The following is a 22,044-nucleotide window of genomic DNA, read 5'->3' as shown; positions in this document are numbered from 1 at the left end:
TTTTTATTTTTATTTTTATTTTGATAAATTATTTCAACCGTTGGATTCTTATGTATGTGGACATCTTGATGGTGATATTTCCTTTCATTTCTTGATTCTTATACGTATATTTTTTTTTTGTTATTCCGAATATGCAACATGCCTATTCCAAGAGGTTAAGTCACACATATATAGCGTATTCACATCACAGGATACTAATGATCATTCCTTTTTTTAGCACTGTATTCGAAAAATAATTAAACATATTAACAAATTTTCTTGTTAATTTGTTGTGTAAACTTCAGAGCAATAGTTGTTTATATAGTATTGTTTTGATTATTATCGACTTCAAGTATTTACTGAATACAGTACTTTTATTTATTTGAATGAAGCTGTGTTTAATTTGTGTCCTTCTCGTCCTACAACTTTCTCACTGTTTTAGGAATTATAAGCTAATATATCTTTGAAGCTTTTGATTGACCACAAAGAGTCAAAGACTAATACATATATATTGTTTACCTAGCTAAAATTGTTACTTACGCTTGGATAATCCATCTTACAGCACGTCTAATTTAGTTTACACAAAACGTTTAGCACCATATATACTTTAAATTAATTAAACGAATCGTTTAAAACCTATAACAACCTCAAGAAGCTAAAACAACCTAAGTATTACAAATGCTTTGGTCAAATAATTAATAACCGCATACCAAAATTTATAGTCCGGTGTAGATCAAACCTGTTCTCGTCATGATCCTTATCATGACCCAAGAACGTGTGTGTTTAGTTTTTATAATAAACACCACATGTGTCAATTGTGGTTGATCTAAGATACTACTACTTGTTTGTTTGTTGTGATGAGAAATATACACCTCAATAGACAGACCAGTTCATATTGATGTCTGAGAAACAACAGCCCTAAACAACTTTATTACATTTCGCTTTCTCTTTTTGTATGGTATTTTAATTGCTTAAGCACACGATTTGGAGGTAACGACTGTTGAAAAGGTGAACTTTATATAATACACGTTGGTGAATAACGAAGAAAGTGTACGTACTTTGGTAAGTGTGAAATCTGCAATTATCTGCAAATATAAGTAGGACCCTAAATAGTAAAAATAATAAATGATTGAAAAACAGCATAATTTTAACCTTTCTTTGTGCCTTTGTGGGGTTACGCGGAACTATATATTAAAGTTTATTAATATCTTGATTTTTTTCCTAGGAAATAAATTTATTACATTCACATTTACGAATTTACCTGAAAAATGGTTCCTGTTTTGATGCATAAAACAGAAAAAGAAAATATTTGAAAAGGGAAAATGGTCCATTCACTGTCAAATGACACTGTCCTCGTGTCGAGACTTTATTGGTGAACATCTTCTCGATTTGGTTTTGGTATATATATTGACGTGGTTCGTGCTCTCGTAGTTTTCATAATTTTCCAATACACACGTTGAGATTTACATTATCAATGATTTTATTTCTGATTTATTGTGTTGATTTTCAAATCGTTCCTCTCTTTCCTTTAGACAAAAACCAATAATGTTACTGAAAGTGGTGACTTGCTCTTTTACGAAAGCTACAAAACATATTAAGGTTGTGTGGTACCGTATCAGTTTTCCCATCTCGATCTCATAACCCACCCACCCAATCCACGGTTTTTGGATATTTCGATTTATTATTGTCATGACTCTATATACGAATATATAGACAGTGAGACATCCTCCCATAAATGAATCTTCAGAATTGTTATCTGCAAATTTGATGGGCTCCAAATTTTATTTGTTATACATCCACCTCGCTACATTATCAGTGAGACAATTACTATAACAATTTAAGCTGAAAGTTTTTTATTTATTTATATCAGCATCATTTCATTACGCCTAATAACGCCGTATCTTTTTGACTAATAATGTGAACATGTCTTTCTCAAAAGTTTTTTTTTTGTTTTTTTTTTGCAATCACACTTTGAAAGAAATGGTTACAAACAAAAAAAAATTCGATATACTGTGAGTTTGTCTGAATCATCCATGTTAATTATTGTAGCCACTGATAGTACATACTATGTGTATATTTGTATGACATTCCATATAGGGTGGAGTAAATCTTGATTGGACATTTGGACTCCATATCAATTAAGTTTTTTAAAAAAAATAAAAAAATTGGAATATCTTCAGAACTTATTTATGTTTTCTATATTATAATATATAATATGACATTGACTTTAGGCTACAATAAAATAAAATTAATACGTTTTCCAAAAGACATGTTAAATATTAGAATTTTACGTAATAACTATAAATCTATATTCATGGGGTGTTTCAATACAATTATTGTATATTTGATATCTCATGATGGGCCCTTCAACGGTTTCACTTCATGGGGACCTCTTTGGGTGGTGTAGTCAGTGGTCACACACACAGACAGTCACACTCTAGTCTCTCTGCTACTGTGTATAGCTCTTGAATCCGCGTTCAAGAAAACGCGCATTTCTATTTGCCAAGAAATTTCACGTTTAAGAGGTTTTTAGATAATGGAATCATTCTAGCTCAATCGCGTCCCTGTCGTCTTTTTTTATTTGTTTCTTTTGAAAAAAAAATGTCTTATCTTCATATCTTGTGATTTGTTAAAACTTGTAACTTTTGTTGTTGTATATATGCAACTTATCTTAGCGAGTGACTAACCTATATGTGTTATTTATACAACTTTTACATTAGCATCTACAACAACTTTAATTGCTACTATATATATATATATATATATATAGTTTTTTCTTTTTTTTTGGTAAGGAAACGGGAGACGAAGGCTACTATATATAGTTGATGATACTTATAGAGATATGGAGAAGATTTATTTACCCCTGCTCTTTTCCAAATAGACCCATATAAGCCGAGGTCCAGAATGTTGTTGGTTGATGGGAAAACCTCTCTAGCCTAATAATATAAACTTTTGAAGCGCTACAATTCCACTATGTAGGTGATATCTAGGCATTATTTCTCATCCGAAGTCGTTGAACCGAATCCCACATATGTAAATTATATAAATTTGGATTGATTTTAGTTTCTCCTCATAAATAAATCGGTAGGAATTTGGATTTGATTCGGTAACCAGTTTTATTCGATTAGAAACCTCCAAACCGGTTGGTTTCAGTATGTCCTTATTGTACATAACTGGATCTTTTGTTTGTTTTAAAATTTGATTAAATTCCGAATGGAGAACATCAAACTAAAAGGCCAAATTTAACACTTATGAACCAAATCAAGTTTTTACTAGAAAAATTCAAACTGAACTGATTAACCAAATTTCCGAATGTCATCTATATCTACTAGCTACAACATAATCACGTACCTAAATTTGAATTCGACATAATTGAAACAATATTTAAATCCTTAGAAATATCTCCTTTTGGTTAAAAAACATATATACATTTCCGTATTCCCATTCAACGCCGCGTGATCGATCTATATATATGGAGTCTTGAGATGATGAGAAATACGGAAACAATTATATCTCTCAGGTTTGTATTTCAATCAATGTTTTCCCCTACTTCCACGTGCTTATATTTTTTATATATTATAATAATTTGAATTCATTTTGTTAATTTTTAAAATGATGTTAAAGTATGTTGAAAATTCTCACACAGGACCATAACATTTGCAACGATAAATATATAGTTTCTTGATATTTTCATATACGTTAAAAAAAAAAAAACAAATCTGAAAAGGGGAATTTAATTACAAGCAGAAGCAGGAAGGATCATGTCCAAACGCGTAAGGTGGAACAACGATAACTTATTAGAGCATGATTACTGGTGTAACTCTTTGGGTTACTCTCTATATTGGGCCCCAAAAATGTAATATTAAACCCATTTTTTAGTCCAAAACACAGAGTATCGGTTCCATGGGAAGGTTTGGGAGAATCACCCTAAGTCACGCGACGTGGTCGTTTGTGATTGGTTGATTGAGAAATATAAAAGGTAAATTTTTTTTTTCCTAATTTTTTTTTCATTCTTTCCCGATTCTCACTCGTCTCTCTCGTCTCTCTCGTCCGTCGGAGATAAAAGCCGAATCAACAACCATCGGAAAAATCAACCGATTACCATCAAATCGTTGATTTTCCGGCTAAATCTCGATGGTTGTTGGTCAGACGGAGGGTTATTGGTGACTGAATTGGCGTAATTGGGGTTATCCGTTTCGATTTGCAATCTTTGGCGACGGCGAATGTTTCACAGCGGTGGGAGCACGATGGCGTACGATTGGTGGGATAACGGCGAATGTCCGGCGAGCTCCACCGTCTAGCGAATCGGTGAGAAACGGTTCGTCTTTTGATTTTTGATTGTTTGTTTAAACCCTAATTTATCACCGGTGGTCTTTAATTTTTAGGGTTTCATATTAATTCGATTGTTTGTTAGAATTATTAATATTTGCTGTCAATTTGACTTATTAGGCATCGATTATGAGATTAATTTGATGTTCACTTCAATCCAGAACGTTCCTCACTCAAAAAAATATCACTTCTAGCTGATTTAAGGTTCTTGGATCTATGTGGCGCTCAGGTTGGAGTCAATGAATCCATTTATTTGGTTGCATTTGTCCTTTTTCCTTGGTGGATAGATAGATGAGTTTATTTGAGATCTTGGATTATCTTTCACCGTCTTGTAGAGTATAACTCAGGGATTTTGATTGCTAGCAAATCCATAGTACAGATTATATATGTTGTACCTCCCTCGATGCTTTTCATTCCAAATGCTTCTTCAACATGGCAGGTGTGTGCGTATCACAGATGAAGGTGTGATTACCATGGCTAATAGTTGGACCTCCCTCGAATTTCTCAGGTATTATTCTTTTACAATTCTAGAACTATTTTGCTTTGTTGTTGTTGTCAGTGACTCTTTTTGCTGACACCATCCAATGAAAACCGAAAAATTGCAGCTTGTTTGGGATAGTAGGAGTGACTGATAGATGTCTAGAGACTCTCTCGCAGACATGCTCTGCTACACTCACCACTCTTGATGCTAATGGCTGCATCGGCATCAAGGTGTGTACTGTGACTTTTTCCCTTTTACGTTGTTCTTACTCTACTTGGTTTGTGGGTTTGTCAAGAAATTTTATGGCTTTCTATCGGATATGACCTTTACTTTGTTCTGTTTTTCTATTTCAATTGCTACTAGCTTTTTGGTTTCTGGGTTTTTGCTATTCATTGTGTGTGTGTGTGTGCAGAGTAAGTTAGGAGGAGGAAGCCAGCAGCAAGGTCAGAGAGTAAGCTACAACAAGAGTAAGCTCACTCTTGGCTTACGGACAGTCAAAATTGATAAGGTATGGTCCTATATCTCTCATATGTTGTTGTTCTTGTTTTTTTGAGTTGTGATTGGGATGAATGAGTTGGTGTTATAGATTGTTCTTGTTCTTGTTCTAACTTGAAAAGGTTTGGTTTTATAAATTGTTTATGTTTTTTTATAAAACTGTGAGTTCTTGTTCTATATTGCTGTTTTCTTTTTTTGCTCTAGTGTTTTTTAGTCTTTTTGAAACCCGATTGTTGTTCTTTCGCTTGTCTTGATATTTGTTGTGATTTTGAATAAAAAGCATAATTACACTGGTTTATTGAGAAACATGATTGAATTTGAAATTAGTATTGACTTTAAACATCAACTTTTTGAAAATTTGGTACACAAGTAGATTTTCTGAAAAGTTATTCAGTTGTCTACTCATAGATTTACTGAAAAGTTTTTCTCTTCACATGTAGATTTACTGAAAAGTTTTTCAACTAAACACTCATTAGCCTTTTACTCAATAAACCTTTACCTTTTGTTATCTAACCTTCAGTTTAAAAGATAAACTAACCTTGAGTTCAATATAAACCCTCATTGTTAAACAATATAAACCCTCAAGCTACAAACTCTTTTCGTTAAACATAAGCTTTCATTAAACAAAAACAATGGATCCTTATCGTTTGTCAGATGAAAATTTTGTTGATCTTTTGAATTCTCAAAAAGTTCTCAACGTTTCTGATAATCCTAACCCTCCACATTCTGCTCAATCCTCTCAGCCGATTCAATTTAGCAACCCATTCTCTTCTGAGCCACCCCACTTTACCTCAACATTCTCTTCTCAGCCACCTCATTTTAGCTCAACATTCTCTTCTCAGAATCTTAACTTTAGCCCAGCATCCGATACTGAAGACTGTATTGAGGTCGAAGAGACTGAAGAAGACGGAGGCAGAGGAAGTAGGAAGAGGTGGACTGCAGAGGAGGATGTCAACCTCATAAGTGCTTGGTTAAACACCAGCAAGGATCCAGTTACCAGTAATGAGCAGCGGAAATATAGTTTCTGGCAGAGAGTTACAAGGTATTTCGAAGCAAATGGTGGATCAGCTGGTTCAAACGCAAGAGGGCAAACACAGTGTAAGGCTAGGTGGAACAAGATAAACCACCAAGTCAACAAGTTTGTGGGCTGTTACGCACAAGCGTGTACAAGAAGGAAGAGTGGAGAATCAGAAGATGATGTCTTGAGAATGGCTTATGAGCTTTTCAATAACGACATGAAGAAGCCATTTCTCCTTGTACATTGCTGGAGGGAGCTGAAGCACGATCAGAAATGGCTCACAGAAGAATGTAGCCACAAGCGGACTAAGCTTGCATCTGAGGCTCCTACTTCGAGTAATGATGGTGCTGAGAAGAGGCCTCCGGGAGTTAAAGCTGCTAAGAACAAAGGGAAGAGACCGACTGTTAGTATTGATGTCGAAGATGGTTCTGTCCATAAGTTAGACAAGATCATTGCAATGAAGGATCAAGAACAAGCAGCTAAAGAGAAGCATGGCAAAATGAGATTGCTAAACAGCCTGCTTAACAAGAGTGAACTAACAACTGCTGAAGTTGCTCTTAGAGACAAACTCGTAGATCAAATGTTGACAAACATTTAGGTTTCAATTATTATCATTTGTTATGTTTAACTCTTCTTGTTCTGTGTTTAATAAGTTTAACTCAATTATTTTATGTTCTGTGTTTAATAAGTTTTGTTGTGCTTAACTCTACTTGTATTCTTTTGTTTCAGGGTTTCGGGAACACAAATGTAGCTGTGGAACATGTCATGTGAAGAGAAGAAGTTTGCTTGATGTGGAACATGTCACGGATTTGGGAAACATGTCACGGATGTGGAACATGTCACGGATGGCTTGTGTCTTTTGCTTGTGGAACATGTCACGGATAGTTTGTTTGCTTGTGTCTTTGGCTTTTGAGTGTCGGTTAGGACAGTATGGCTTGTGTCTTTTGCTTGTGGAACATGTCACGGATGTTTTGTTTGCTTGTGTCTTTGGCTTTTGAGTGTCGGTTAGGACAGAAAGGCTTTTGTCTTTTGGTTGTATTTGTTTGGCAAGGACAGTCACATGTGTATTTGTTTCACAAGAGGACAGTCACTTGTGTATTGCTTTTGGTTTTATTTTAACCTGTGAAGTTGTGTGTTTGCTTGTATCTCGAGACTTAAAGTCTATATATTGATGTATCGTTCTTTCCCATTTGCAACCAACTTTGCATTGTGTTCCGATTCTGTATCTTTTTTTTCTCTTCACCTTTGCATTGAAAAGAATCAACCTCCTATTACAAAAAAATATTTCTCTATCTATTACTCAAACTCCTATCTTCACTACTCAACTCTATTACTCATTCTCTACTAAATCCAAATATAAGCCTACTACTATACCCAAGTTACCAAAAAATGTCTAATTGGAGTTCTGATGAAGAAATTGAAGAAATGGTAGAGGAGGAGGTTGATAGTATAGTGGAGGAGATCCAATACAACTACACTCACCCAGAGGTACCACCAGCTCCAATAATCCGAAGAGTGCACATTGAGAGAGACCGCGAAGAAGGCCACATTCGATTGTGGAATGATTATTTTAGTGATAATCCAACTTACACTAACGCTATGTTCCGTCGTCGCTTTAGAATGAACAAACTATTGTTCCTTCGTATTGTTACCGCTGTTGAGAATGGAGTCCCATACTTCAGACAAAGGCGAGATGCTACTGGAAGGCTTGGTCTTTCTGCACTTCAAAAATGTACGTCAGCTATTCGTTTGATGGCTTACGGATATTCGGCAGATGCGGCGGATGAATATTTACGACTCGCTGAAACAACCTCCCACAAATGCCTTCTACATTTTGTAGAGGGAGTTATAAATCTATTTGGCAACGAGTATCTCAGAAGACCTACAGCGGAAGACCTCCAACGATTACTGAACATTGGAGAACATCGCGGTTTCCCCGGAATGATAGGGAGCATAGATTGCATGCATTGGGAGTGGAAGAATTGTCCCACTGCATGGAAAGGACAATATACACGTGGATCAGGTAAACCGTCAATCGTACTAGAGGCTGTGGCATCACAAGATTTATGGATTTGGCACGCCTTTTTTGGACCACCGGGTTCGTTAAATGATATCAATGTCTTGGACCGCTCCCCGGTGTTTGATGATATCCTACAGGGCCGAGCTCCGAGAGTTAGATACTTTGTCAATGGACGGCAATACAACATGGCGTACTACCTCACAGACGGTATCTATCCCAAATGGGCAACTTTCATCCAATCTATTACACTTCCACGTGGTCGAAAAGCAAAACTCTTTGCTCAATGGCAAGAAGGATGTCGTAAAGATGTAGAGCGTGCATTTGGAGTCTTGCAAGCTCGATTTGCAATCGTGAAGAATCCTGCACTTTTCTGGGATAAAGGAAAAATAGGAAAAATAATGAGAGCATCTATCATCCTGCATAACATGATAGTGGAAGACGAACGACATGACCACAATTTCTACGATCCAACAGAATTCCATCACAGAGAAGGAAGCGGAAGTTCTCAAGTCGATTTATCATATTCTACAGATACGCCAACAAATCTACATAATATGATGGTCACTCGAAATGATGTTCATGATACAGAAATGCATGATCTTTTGCAAAAAGACTTGATTGAGCATATCTGGCAAAAATTTGGTGCAACCGCACAATAAATCTTATTCCAAATTCTGTTTAATATGTTTAATATTTTGAATTTTGTAAAATATGTTTAATATTCTAAAGTTTGTAAAAAATTGTTTCAATTTGTAAAATATTGTTTTCTATTTTATGTAATATAAAAAATTTAAATAATTGTTTTATCATTTTAGATAATTAAAGTTTGATAATTAATAAACAAAAATTAAAAAATTATTATTTAAATGTCTAAGTAACCTATTTGGGGTTCTCTAGTAATAGGGTAATTTTGCTTAAGTTCTCTTAGAATTACTTAACTTAATTTATGATTATTTATATAATTAATTAATGTGAGAGTAACCATGGTGGGTTACTCCACTAATGATGCTCTTAGGCTTCCCATCAGTCATCCTCTAATAGGTGTCTTAAATATTAATTAATAATAATTTTATCTAAAATCTTCCACTAACTTCTATTTATTTTTTTCTCTTCCATTGATCATCTTTTACATATGAATGTCTTAAGAATAAAAGAACACAAATATATTACATTGTTGATTCTTTGACAACAAGAAAAAAAAAATCTCAAACTAGAGTTTTGATTCCAAGTGACACCTAAAAGCTCCAGTACATGAAGACACACAAGCCAGTTGTAGATAGGAGAGTGAAACACCTTAGGAAGTTGATGGTCACCAAGTGGAGGACTGAGTTGCAGAGAAAAAATCAGCAAAAGCTCTCTCCGGTGCCAAATCCTGCAGTTTGCAAAGCTCTCTTCACCATCTTTCTTATACATGGCGGTGATTGTGTTGATTTCTCGTTTTAATGAGCCAAGCCTTGATTCTTATACTGCTTCAGGGTTTTGAGGCTTCGACAATGACACAACAGCTTCTAACACCAACGGCAGCCTTGATTCTTCATCTTATGATAAGCTTCCTGCTTATTTGTCTCGAAATATTCATTAGAAGAGTAATGTGATCAGTTCATCAACTACACACAGTCGTATCAACATTCTCACAAAGCCACCGAATAGTTTGGGTTTGGGGGATGAGAGAATGGCCTTGTGGTGCCGCCCAAACAGAATCGAGGCCATTAGGCCAAATGGGTATCCCAAACTCACATATCCCACCACTTGCTCTACTTGCTCCACCGCTGATCCTGCGATTGGTGCACCTGAAATAGAGTCATAACTTCATTGTGTTTCCTTTTACAATATACATAAGTTGGCGTGAGATGTCAAATTTGACTCGAAATATTCATTAGAAGAGTAATGTGATCAGTTCATCAAACATCAATTACACACACTCGTATGAGAATCGGTCACTATGATCAGTATGGGTATGAGTACGAGATGTATTACTGTAGTATTCATCTACAAGTTTCTTATTTGTTCTTGGTTCTATTCTCAGCAAGAAATAAAGGAAACCCCTGTGACAAACACGTAAAAGATGCAAGTTCACCAACCAATATATGGAGACACAGAAAGTAATCCTAGAACTGATAATTTCATATTCTTTAAAAACTTCCGAAATGATTCATATCAATTGCACTTATGCATATGTACTAGATTAGGACCCGCGGCACACCGCATGACAAGTTATTTATAATTAAAATATTTGAGTTACTCCCTCCGTTTCAAAATATAAGATGTTTTAGTGAAAATACACATATTAAGAAATAACCACTTTAATAAGTTTAGCCAATCATAAAAAAATAACTAATAATAAAAAATATAAAAGTAATCTAAAAAATAAATAATAAAAATATAAAAGTAATCTAAAAGTTATCTAAAAAGTTGAAAACATCTTATATTATGAAACAAAGAAAACCTCTAAAACATCCTATATTATGAAACGGAGGGAATATAAGTTGTTTTTGTTAAATATGTTATAATTGTATAATAATTATTAATTTTATGGTGTAAACCATAAAATACCGCAATATAATTTATTTTTTAGATATATTAATTTTCAACTTAATTAGATACATCTATTTCTTTAATATAGACTAGATTATGACCCGCGGTATACCGCGAGACAAGTTTTTTGTTTTGTTTTTGTAATGTACTATTTTAATACTAATTTTGCTAATATAATTTTTTGTTAATTTTAGTGATTTAGTATATAATTAGTGGTATACCGCACAACAAATTTTTTTAAATACAATCTTAATTAAATCAGTTTGATTCGATATATTTTATATTGTTAGTTCTTAAAATAGTAAAATAAGGATTTAATATGTATTCAAGTATCATATTAATAATATTTTATTTTTTAGTATTATCAATTCAATTATGTAATATCATATAACCCGTCATGTAATATAACTCGTTTGTATTATTTTAAAAATTGAATATGTTTAAATATTCATAATTTTAAACTTTTTATTAAGTTTAGATATATCAGTTATAAATTATAAACTTCTTAAAATTCTATAATTTACTATAAAAGGTAAATTTACTATATAAGAAAATTTACAATATATGTATGTTGAACACACACTTTTTATATTAACTGAATAATATATGTTCTTTTAAAAAAAATCAAATCACAATATATGCAGGAAAAAATATACATTTTTTTTCAACCAAACAAAAAATATATATTTTTATCAACCTTATGTATTATATGATGATTCACTACATTTAAATTTTAAAATAAAAAATAAAGATAATAGGAGAATAGTTTTTTTAATATAGAATAAATCTTCTAAATATCTATATTAATTATAGAATATTATATATGGATATTTAAAAGATTTTAATTCTATTTGGTTATAAGGATAGTAGAGATAATTAATTAAACTTGTTTGAATATAAATATAACTATATAAGTATTAAATGACATTAAATGTAAAAATATTAAAGATTTGGATCTTTCATATGGATTGTTCTCGAGCTTGTTACATGTGGAGCAGCATGCATGATGGACGTACATCTATACCTTCAGGGCGGCCTTCACTCTCTTTTTTTTTTTTTTTTTTGGCAAACGGCGGCCTTCACTCTCTAGTAAACAAAGTTTCTTTACTTTTTATTTTTGCATCCAAAAATGTCCAAGCAAATAGATATGACAGCAAATACTTCATAAAATCTATAATGTTTTTATTAGGGCGGCCTTCGCTCTCTAATAAACAAAGTTTGTTTACATATGTGCGGCAAGTGTGTGTGACAATCTTTACATTAGTTAAATTCTCTCATTAAAGTACACATAGTTAAATTCTCTCATTTGTACTCTAAATTGATTAATACCCTTACAAGTGTTTCTGCCTAACTAAACTACTAAAGTAATAGGAAGAAATGTAGGATTTTGATTGAAAAAAATCTGCATGACACATATATGAATCAAGAACAAAATTCTACAATAAGAACACTAACTATGAAACGGATTATGTAAAATTTTTTTAAAAAATAGCACAAAGTTAAACGGTAAAAATGTTTCGACCAAAAAAAGGTGTCGTTGTCGTTGTCTGAGCCACGTACTCACTCTCTGTTTCTCTCAGACAACATCACATGATGACTTCATCTCCCTACACTGTCTTCTTCACTCACCAAACTCTCTATCTTCAATACCCGAGTTCTCCTCATAGGATCCGACCCGGTCTTCTCAATCCCAACTTATGATGAAGCGGGGCAAGAAGAACCCGGATGCGGGTGACCCGTTATCCAACTCGGATACTCGAACCGGGTATAGCGAATTGAATGCGACGAAACCAAGTTTGAGCTCGATGAAATCGATGGGTCTACTTCTGGCAGTTCTTATGGTTGCTTCGGTTATGTTTTCTCTGTCGGTGGTACTCAGAGACCCACCTTCAGATGGTGTTGTGGAGGCTGACGCAGCTTCTAGGGTTCTTCAGATCAGATTGCACCCTGGTAAAAGATTTGATTTTTGCTCCCTTTATACTTAAGTGGATCAGCTCAAAAGTCCCCATCAGAATAGTTACTATTTTTTGCGTATGAATCTTTTCTCCAAAATGGTTAGTTTTGTCAAATTAGGATAGTCTTTTTTTTTTCTTTTTTTTTTTAGGATAGTCTTTTTTATGCTTCAATAAAGTTCAAACGATATCTAGACATTTCCATGAAAAGGGTATAAAGCAAATTTGATGGATGGTACGTGTAGTGAACCATGTAAATTAAATGCATGTGTGTTTCCTTTTGCTATGCTTTAGCTACAATGTTAGTTGTTGTCTTCAAAAGATTCTACTTTTTTTTTTCTTCATGTAATGTTGCATTAGTTACACTCGTTGGTGGTTTTCTGATTTTTCAGGCATCGATTCAGAAGATGGATTAAGCGAAAAGGAACCGCTTGGTGACATTAATCTTGTGTCTAGTTTTGATAAAGAATCATGCTTGAGCAGGTATGAAGCGAGTTTATATAGAAAGGAATCGCCTTTCAAGCAATCCTCTTACCTGGATTATAGATTACAAAGATACGAAGATCTTCATAGACGGTGTGGACCATTCACTAAATCCTATTACTTAACTCTGGACAAACTCAAGTCGGGCGATCTGTCTGATGGTGGAGTCTCTGGTTGTAGATATGTAATATGGTTGAACTCTAATGGTGAACTTGGGAATAGGATGCTGAGTCTAGCTTCAGCTTTTCTTTATGCTCTCTTAACAAATCGGGTTTTACTTGTCGAACCAGGAGTTGACATGGCTGATCTTTTCTGCGAGCCATTTCCAAACACTTCTTGGTTTCTTCCCTTAGAGTTTCCACTCAAGAGCCGGTTCACTGAACAGTATCTACTTCGCGAATCTGCCAACTCGATGCTTGCATATCGCCGTGTTGTTGATGATTCCAGTGACCAACAAAAGCTTTTCTTTTGCGAGGAAAGTCAAGTTTTGTTGGAGGAAACCCCATGGCTGATCATGAAAGCAGATAGTTTCTTTCTCCCATCTCTCTTCTCAACCTCGTCATTCAAGCAGGAACTTGAAAAGCTCTTCCCGGAAAAAGAAACGGCATTTTACTTCTTGGGTCAGTATCTCTTTCACCCAACTAATGTTGTCTGGGGTCTCATTACACGATACTATCGCACATATCTTGCTAGAGCTGATCAAAGAATAGGAATTTATATTGGGGTCTCTGAGTCTGGAAATGATCAGTTCCAGTGTTTGGTAGATCAGATTCTAGCTTGTGGAACTAGATATAAGCTGCTTCCTGAAGTTGACAAACAGAGACATCTCCCTTCAAGCCAAGTTCTAATCCAAAAATCAAAGGCAGTGTTTATCTCATCTTCTTCTCCAGAGTATTTTGAGAGTATCAGGGACATATATTGGGAAAACCCAACAGTGATGGGAGAGATAATCAGCGTTCACAAGCTGAGTCACAAGGACTACCAAAAAACCCCGAGGAACATGGAGTATAAGAGAGCATGGGCTGAAATATACCTTCTGAGTTGTACTGATGTGCTGGTGGTCACAAGCTCATGGTCCTCACTCATGGACGTGGCTCATGGCCTTGGAGGGTTGACACCATGGGTATTGAACAAGGCTGAGAACGGGACTTCCCATGAACCTTCCTGTGTGAGAGCAAGGTCAATAGAGCCCCGTTCCCAAGTGACACTGTTCCAAAGCTGTAAAGATTAAAAGATGAAATAGAGTCTCTAAGGCTCTTCTTGTGCCTTGACTAGATCTTAAGGTCAAGATTTTCAGAGTTTCTCAACAGACATGTAAGGAATATTAGAATTAACTTAATATATTATTTTATGACATGACGAGTTCTATATTCTTTCCAATACACTCTGTAGGTGTTCTTACTCACGCCTACAATAATATACATTCAAAGTAGAGAAACCTATGGATGAACCTCTAAATGAAATGGGAAAAAATATTGAAGGATTTTAAGACTTACAACAACATATAAGGTTAATGTGTTTTTGCTATGTACACAGCTCGGAGACAGTGGTGTTTTAACCTTTAACGGCCTGTCTGCAAATGGGGCACGAGCCGTGTCTGATGAGCCATTTATCAACACAAACCAGATGAAATGTATGATCACATCTCGGTAAGTTTCGTGTGATTTCCCCTGTTTTGATGTCCTGTAAATGCGCGCGTGTGAGATGGACAAATGGCCATGCTAAGAAGTGCAACAATTCATGTAAAAGCAATAGAAGCAGATGAAACCTGCAGACAAATTGTGCAGTGAGTGACCTGCCTCTTGACCATTTCGCTTGACATGATATAGCATGGTAGTTTCCTTAAAGAGTCACCCGATAATCCTCTAGCTTCCAGTTCACCATTAACATCATCCCGCTCTTCATAACTTACATCGGAAATTCTTAACTACAGAACGTAGACAAAAACTCCTTACATCAGTCTATCTCAATCGATTCAAACTAAAGGAGATTGCCTAACATCGAGTGAAACAGGAAGAAGTAGCATTTACAGATCTTGTATATGTAAGGAATCTAGCTATTCTTATATAGACTCAAGACACTAAAAGAGGTATGGGCCGACGTTGGATAATAAGAGACATCCTTCAAATACTTAAAAGACTTTCAGCAGCCATGTTCATATAGTAGCTATCAGTAGTGCTTTTTAGAGTTCTCTCGATAGTAGAATTTCAGAGAACAGTTTTAACTATACAAAAGAAGATGAGCTAGAAAAGAACCTGCCAGTGGTGTGAATTTATCATTGTTGACATCAGTTGTTCATCTACTAGTCTCCCACGAAAGAGTTGCTCTACAAAATCTGCCTGGATCCAAAACAAAAGACCAAAGGCAGCTTACTCATATTTAACAGTCAAAACTACCGAATTTGGCAGAAGGTGGAAAAAAAGACAGGTCTGTGCAGCATTGCGAAATGCAATTGGTTCAAGTCCTTCCCACAGAAAAATATAATAAAAACAGACTCAGACTAAGTCCCCCGGACTTCAAGGGTCGAGCTAAAAATCCTTTGTTAAATTGCCTCATGGCATCATTAGCAACACAAATCCTTCCTATTATCTTGGTATATAATTCTTGAAACAAACAATTAAAAGGGACTAAACCAAGCCATCCTGTCATCCCATAATTCTGATGGCCCACAAGTAACATGTCAAGACTATGTCATTATTAATTTCACCAAACATCTTTTCTCTCATAACCCTTTCTCCATCTCGATCATAAAGTCAGTCGAAAAACTCCAAAAAAACTCTCCAATTTGACAAACGTGTAAGATATTTCAGAAGTTAGAATTAAAGACTAACCATAGATGATGGACCCCTTGATCCTGATAGCTCTAAATACCAGTACGCACGAGAAGCCTCCAACACTTCAACAGAGAGAATAGCTCCTGCAACAGCGCCAAGTGCAGCCCCACGGAGTACTCCATACTGGGCAGCTCTGCCTGCTACCGCACCAGTTACTGCTCCAGTGAAAGCTCCAGCTACAAGATATTAAAGAACAAGAATGGTTTTAACTAAAAAATAAAAAGAAGAACAAATATATAACAAAGGGCTATAGGGATCATATAAAGATGAAACTTTTTGTTCCAAACGTAGATTGAAGTTCCAAAGGGCTATAGGGATCATATAAAGATGAAACATTTTGTCCAAACGTAGATTGAAGTTTCAAAGGGCTATAGGGATCATATAAAGATGAAAACTTCCTAGTCCCAAACCCAGGATTGGTCTTCAAACTGAGAATGAAGGTCAGACCATTTAGCGCTATTTAAAAACATGTATGATCATCAATACCCGGAGTTTTGACTAAATGATCTCAACAAGACTGAGTCTTCTTGTTCATAAAAGGAACATTAGTTTAAAAGTCGATGAATTTGGAGGACAGAAACTAAGAAAGAATACGTCTTTAGATTCAACGACTTTATGCACATGCTCATTCTGTAAGCTGCTCATCGCTATTTCAACCAAATTCCTCAGCAGGACAAAAAAAAATGAAACTTTTTCACAAAATTTTAGCAAGAGTTGACCAAACTATAGAAAAGAAAAACTTAGAATTTACAAGTAACAATCATCATTCGTCTTAGTCAAACTATAATCTATGATCAGTCAAAATCAAATGCACAAACCCAAAAAAAAAAAAAGAAGGATAAAAATGGAAACTTTAAATTACCCATAGCGAAAACTCCAGTAAGAGCGCCCGAGAAAGCGCCGGCGATCAAGCGAGAAACTGTGTCGATCGTTGAGTCGGCGGCTCGTTCAGCCTCCACGGCTGGTGAAAGGATCGCATCCATAGAGAAGAAGAAGAAGAATTGGATAGAGAAAAAACCTTAGGGTTTGATGAAATATTCAGAAAAAGGAGATACTCTGTGGTTGGTTGAGAAAATTTAAGATGTCAGCCATGGAAGTTGAGAGACAAGGCACCGCTCGTAAAAGCAACTAAGACGGAACCCATCATTCTTTGAAAAAAAAATTATTATTCCTTAATTTGGTTTATTTTTTTGGGGCCACTTTGATAAAAGTGAAAACTTATACCAATTTTAAAGTTATCAATTTAGTCCCCCACTTTTTTTATTGGCTGTTTCATTTAGGGGTGGGCGGTCGGTTTTTCGGTTTGATTTCGGTTCGGTTTTTTCAGTTTACGGTTTTTTTGGTTTTATAAAAATTGAACCATATAGAAACCATATGTAATTTCGGTTTGGTTATGGTTCGGTTTTTTCAGTTTTTTCGGTTTATGGTTTTTTCGGTTTTTTCAAAAATAAAACCATATAAAAACCATACGTATAATGGTTTGGTTTGGTTTCGGTTTGGTCTCGGTTTTTTCGGTTATTCCATATTTTAAAAAATAGATAGTTGATACATAACTAAAAAATAAGCATAAAAAGTAAAACCTAAACATAATTCAAAAAAATAGAATCCAAATATAGTTTTGTAAACCCAAATACTTAATTGAAATTTAAACTCTTAAAAAGTAAAGGCTATTGAAAAAGAAAACCAGAAAAAAAAACCAAAAAAAAAACTTGGAGATCAATAACTATAAACCCAATATAAATTTATAAGTTGGAGAAACTAATTATATCTAATTATCCTAAATTTTTATAAAAAACCAAAAAAACCATTCGGTTTTACGGTTTTTAACCAGACTAAACCTAAACCAAATGGTTAATTAAAATAAAAACCGAACGGATTTTTAGACTTAACCATAACCAAACCAAACCATTTATTTCGGTTGGTTCGGTTCGAGTTTTTGTATTTCGGTTTTTTTGCCCACCCCTACATTTAATGTGTCAATGTGTTTCTTGTTTTGAAATTTTGTTTGTGAGTTGAAAAAAAAAACAGTAATTACAAATTTGATCATTATTTCAATAATTGGAGTTAAAATTCGGGAAAATCAGTTTTAAACCTTCAAAGTGTCACTGGGTAGCACTTTAAACCTCGAGAGAATTTCACTAACACTATAAACCTTTAAAATGATTTTAATAACACTTTGAACCTTTAAAATGATTTTACTAACATTTTAAATCTTAAAAATAATTTTCATTTTTGTACTGCCATAAAGAATAATAGAATAATAATATCCATCAACGCAAAATAGTTAAACTATGTTGGTTTAATTTAAATTTTAATTATTTTTAGTTTTTATAAAGAAATAAAAAGATAAAAAAAAATTTGTGTTCATGTTCATTATAGACAAAACTTTTACGACATTACTCTTCACATTATTAATTTTTTTAATAAATGCATCTCCACTAGATTCTAATTCAAATCGATTGACTTCTCACTGGAAACCAATGAATCTTCTAAATATATTGTCGTCTTCAATTTTACATTTGTCAAAATGTTTTAACCTTATCTTTGATTCTTCATTTTTTCTTGCTCTGATGTATTTTTAATTTTTTTTATCAATAGTCGTAAATAATTAAATTAAATTATATCAATTAAACAAGTATTTAAAAAAAACAACAAAAGTTAAAGTAGTTAAAGTGAACACCTGAATAATAATTAAAAGAAAGAAAAAAAAAAACTGAAAAAGTTTTAACCTTTTTCGTCTGTTTGTCACAAACTCACAATGTAACAGGTTAACAACATTTGATGCATGTTTGGGTCTGAAATGAATCGAGGGAATAAAAAATTAGGACCCCATTATTACTGAAAAGGATGATGAGAATCAATTATTACATTGTAAATCCATTTTGATCCCACGGAACCAAGAATCTCTTGTTAGGAAAAATGATGATAAAATTCAATTTCAGAACAGATATATTTATATATTTTTGGATGTCTATATAAAAATAAAACCTATGTCCTTGTTTTTTTAATTTAATTTCCTGAAACTGTAATAAGTAATAAGTCATATCTTTTATATGTGTAAAAAAACGATCGTAAGAAAAACTGTAAACCTTATAATGAAAAAGTCCAAAATAAAATAGGCTCATACGCATGTGTTCGAGAGAACAAGAATCTCAGAGCAAAGTAAGTAACAACTGTCAGAGTTGTTTAAAAAACATTGACCATGCATGTCATTTAAAGTACTAAAGGCAGTTGCTTTTTTTTCAGAAATCCCACATCTCCACTGTCTCTGTCTCTCTCTCGTCACACTGAAGAAACTGATTAATCAGACAAAAGATGTGATTCAAAGGAGGAACAGGTCAAGCTGTTGAGTCTCATCATAGAAATCAGACTCGTACAGAGCGTATGGATCCATTGTTGATGAGTAGTCATCAAAAGCCACGAAGCCAGGCGGCGACGTCGTAGTGGTAGCAGCAGAGTCATGATCACAAGGCAGTTCACGAATATTCAGCTTTTCATCAATATCCATGAAACAAGCAATCATTTCATCCTCTCCCATGCTTATCACCATCTTCTCTTCTTCTTCAATCTCGGCTTCTTTTGGTTGTTCAGACAATATCACAGTCTTGATCCTCTCGAGTCCGTGTCTTCTCGAGGAGATTCCAGCAGCGAGCTTGTTAAGAAGACGTGCTGAGCCAGTAGCAGAGGAAGAAGAGGAGGAAAAAGAAGAAGAACAAGGGCTCGGTATAGGAGACGACGTCGTTGAGGAGGAGGTGACATCGACCGTGAGGCTTTTTGGCTGGTGGGTCATTGGATTGATTCCACTTTTAGCAAGTCTTTTCTTAAGACATGAGTTCCAATGGTTCTTTATGTCATTGTCTGTTCTGTTCGGCATTTGCTTAGCTATCGCTGCCCATCTTGTAATTAAAAAATAAGAAGAAGACCATATTACTAAAATAATACTAACACCACAATAATGATTTAAGGGTGGGTTGGTAGCATTTAATCACAATAATAATTTTTACCTGTTACCAAGAAGTGCATGGTGTTTCATGATTTCTTCTTCCTCCTGCGGAGTAAACTTGCCTCTTTTAATCCCTGGCCTCAAATAATTCAGCCATCTTAACCTACAACTCTTTCCACATCTTTGCAGACCTATTTTTTTTATAATGCATTTAAAATAAAAAGTTTTATCATAAATTATTAGATCTAACATGGTAGCAAACAGAGAAGTTACAAAAAAAAAAAAAAGTTTGAACCTTCTTTTCCATCAAAAAAAGAAAAGAAAAGAGAGGAGTAAACACACAATGAAATAAATTATCTGATACTGGCTAAAAAAAGATCATAATTTAAGAGATTTCTAGAGCTTTACACACTTGTACACGATAATATATAAATAATCAGAAGAAATAGGAACAAGGGAAAACACTTGGCTTTCATGGGTTTCACAGATTGCGTTTAGATATAATATCATCATTTCCATTTTCCACTCTGTCGAATCTGATCTATAGAAGGTTCTACAAATTTATGAAATATTATAATCGGACAAAAATAATCTAGGACATTATTTTGTAATGCATACACAAATTTAACAACCTAAGGCTCGTAATTAAGAAGATTATGATTGCAAAACTATTTTCTGTAAATTTCATGTACTCTTTAATTTACTCCCCAAAAATAATACATATACATATATAATATAAATGTTCACAAACGATACAATATGGATGTCTGTAATAAATCTCTTCAGAAAAAGATTATTGTGTAATAAATCTCTTTAACAAAAAAAAAAAAATTATTGTGCATAATAATTAAAAAAAGAAGAAGAGATTATTGTGCATAAATCGAGAAAATTAGAACCAACGAACCAAATAGATAAAACAAAATCTACGGTCCAAATCCGACAGAAACTGGGAATCTTATAAAGATCTTCCTAACTATTTCAAAGCCCCTAACTTCCAAAGAGAAACAAACACTGACCGTACATAATGTATTTATGTAGCATAGTATATATAGAGACGACCGTACACAATGTATATGTAGCATGGTGTAAGTATAGATGCATACCGGCTCTCTTAGGCATTGAACCCCACTCGCCGAGACCATGTTCGTTGATGTAAGCCACAAGCTTCCGGTCTTCCTCCCCCGTCCACTCTCCTTTCCTCATCCCGTCAACGTCTAACCACGTCGTCCTCCCCATAGCTTTTGTTTGTTTTCTCTCTCTCTCGTGAACCACACGTATCACTTCTCCGGTCGATTTGAGTCTTCTTCTTCCTTTTACTCAATCAGATTTGATGGGTCTAAAGATAAGTGAATTGTTGTTAGTAAAATGATTTTTACATACTCTTCAGATTAGGAGACTTTTATTTTTGTGAGGCTCTCTCTCACTCTCTCACTTATTTAGAAGTAGAATGGTCTTTCCAAGAGTGTGGAATTATGGGTGTGTATATATATAGTCCCTTCCATATTTTTATTTTTATTTTTATTTTGATAAATTATTTCAACCGTTGGATTCTTATGTATGTGGACATCTTGATGGTGATATTTCCTTTCATTTCTTGATTCTTATACGTATATTTTTTTTTTGTTATTCCGAATATGCAACATGCCTATTCCAAGAGGTTAAGTCACACATATATAGCGTATTCACATCACAGGATACTAATGATCATTCCTTTTTTTAGCACTGTATTCGAAAAATAATTAAACATATTAACAAATTTTCTTGTTAATTTGTTGTGTAAACTTCAGAGCAATAGTTGTTTATATAGTATTGTTTTGATTATTATCGACTTCAAGTATTTACTGAATACAGTACTTTTATTTATTTGAATGAAGCTGTGTTTAATTTGTGTCCTTCTCGTCCTACAACTTTCTCACTGTTTTAGGAATTATAAGCTAATATATCTTTGAAGCTTTTGATTGACCACAAAGAGTCA

At 34.2% G+C, this 22,044-nt stretch overlaps 3 protein-coding genes across 11 annotated transcripts; 1 reads left to right on the top strand and 2 right to left on the bottom strand.

Moving 5' to 3' along the window:
* Positions 1-12,411: 12,411 nt before the first annotated feature.
* On the top strand, positions 12,412-14,648 carry LOC147941681 (fucosyltransferase 3-like). Its single transcript, XM_087456996.1, has 2 exons — positions 12,412-12,807; positions 13,202-14,648. The coding sequence occupies exons 1-2, from the start codon at positions 12,555-12,557 to the stop codon at positions 14,521-14,523; spliced, it is 1,575 nt and encodes a 524-aa protein (XP_087313122.1). The 5' UTR covers positions 12,412-12,554; the 3' UTR covers positions 14,524-14,648.
* LOC147941680 (NEP1-interacting protein-like 2) lies at positions 13,222-17,379 on the bottom strand. 9 transcript variants are annotated; one of them, XR_015561092.1, is made up of 7 exons: positions 16,989-17,332; positions 16,124-16,302; positions 15,548-15,631; positions 15,061-15,219; positions 14,789-14,975; positions 14,326-14,510; positions 13,222-14,136 (listed from the first exon to the last, which is right to left on the bottom strand). XR_015561092.1 is itself a non-coding variant. In XM_087456997.1 (5 exons), exons 1-5 carry the CDS (start codon positions 17,107-17,109, stop codon positions 14,847-14,849), a joined length of 672 nt encoding a protein of 223 aa, XP_087313123.1. In that variant the 5' UTR covers positions 17,110-17,379; the 3' UTR covers positions 14,615-14,846. The 9 variants fall into 9 exon arrangements, 1 of the variants encoding a protein (XP_087313123.1); XR_015561093.1 differs by having other exon boundaries at positions 14,326-14,499; XR_015561097.1 differs by having other exon boundaries at positions 15,548-15,627.
* Positions 17,380-19,198: 1,819 nt separating this feature from the next.
* On the bottom strand, positions 19,199-21,547 carry LOC147941679 (transcription factor MYB32-like). Its single transcript, XM_087456995.1, has 3 exons — positions 21,173-21,547; positions 20,131-20,260; positions 19,199-20,022 (listed from the first exon to the last, which is right to left on the bottom strand). The coding sequence occupies exons 1-3, from the start codon at positions 21,303-21,305 to the stop codon at positions 19,449-19,451; spliced, it is 837 nt and encodes a 278-aa protein (XP_087313121.1). The 5' UTR covers positions 21,306-21,547; the 3' UTR covers positions 19,199-19,448.
* Positions 21,548-22,044: the final 497 nt, after the last annotated feature.

This window comes from Camelina sativa, chromosome 7, assembly GCF_030686135.1.
Source record: "Camelina sativa cultivar CO46 ecotype springtype chromosome 7, ASM3068613v1".
In the NCBI taxonomy this organism is placed as follows: Eukaryota; Viridiplantae; Streptophyta; class Magnoliopsida; order Brassicales; family Brassicaceae; genus Camelina; species Camelina sativa.
This window is presented reverse-complemented; position numbering and strand designations above follow the sequence as displayed.

Bases quoted from the DNA above. Each gene is read 5' to 3' on its own strand.
- LOC147941679 (XM_087456995.1), bottom strand. From the start codon at position 21,305: ATGGGGAGGACGACGTGGTTAGACGTTGACGGGATGAGGAAAGGAGAG. The intron at 20,261-21,172 runs GTATGCATCTAT...TAAAAAAAATAG, and splicing joins TTCAATGCCTAAGAGAGCCG to GTCTGCAAAGATGTGGAAAG. The intron at 20,023-20,130 runs GTAAAAATTATT...TTTAATTACAAG, and splicing joins CATGCACTTCTTGGTAACAG to ATGGGCAGCGATAGCTAAGC.
- LOC147941681 (XM_087456996.1), top strand. From the start codon at position 12,555: ATGATGAAGCGGGGCAAGAAGAACCCGGATGCGGGTGACCCGTTATCC. The intron at 12,808-13,201 runs GTAAAAGATTTG...CTGATTTTTCAG, and splicing joins TCAGATCAGATTGCACCCTG to GCATCGATTCAGAAGATGGA.
- LOC147941680 (XM_087456997.1), bottom strand. From the start codon at position 17,109: ATGGATGCGATCCTTTCACCAGCCGTGGAGGCTGAACGAGCCGCCGAC. The intron at 15,220-15,547 runs GTTCTTTTCTAG...TACGTTCTGTAG, and splicing joins TAAATTCACACCACTGGCAG to TTAAGAATTTCCGATGTAAG. The intron at 14,976-15,060 runs GTTTCATCTGCT...GCGCATTTACAG, and splicing joins ACTGCACAATTTGTCTGCAG to GACATCAAAACAGGGGAAAT.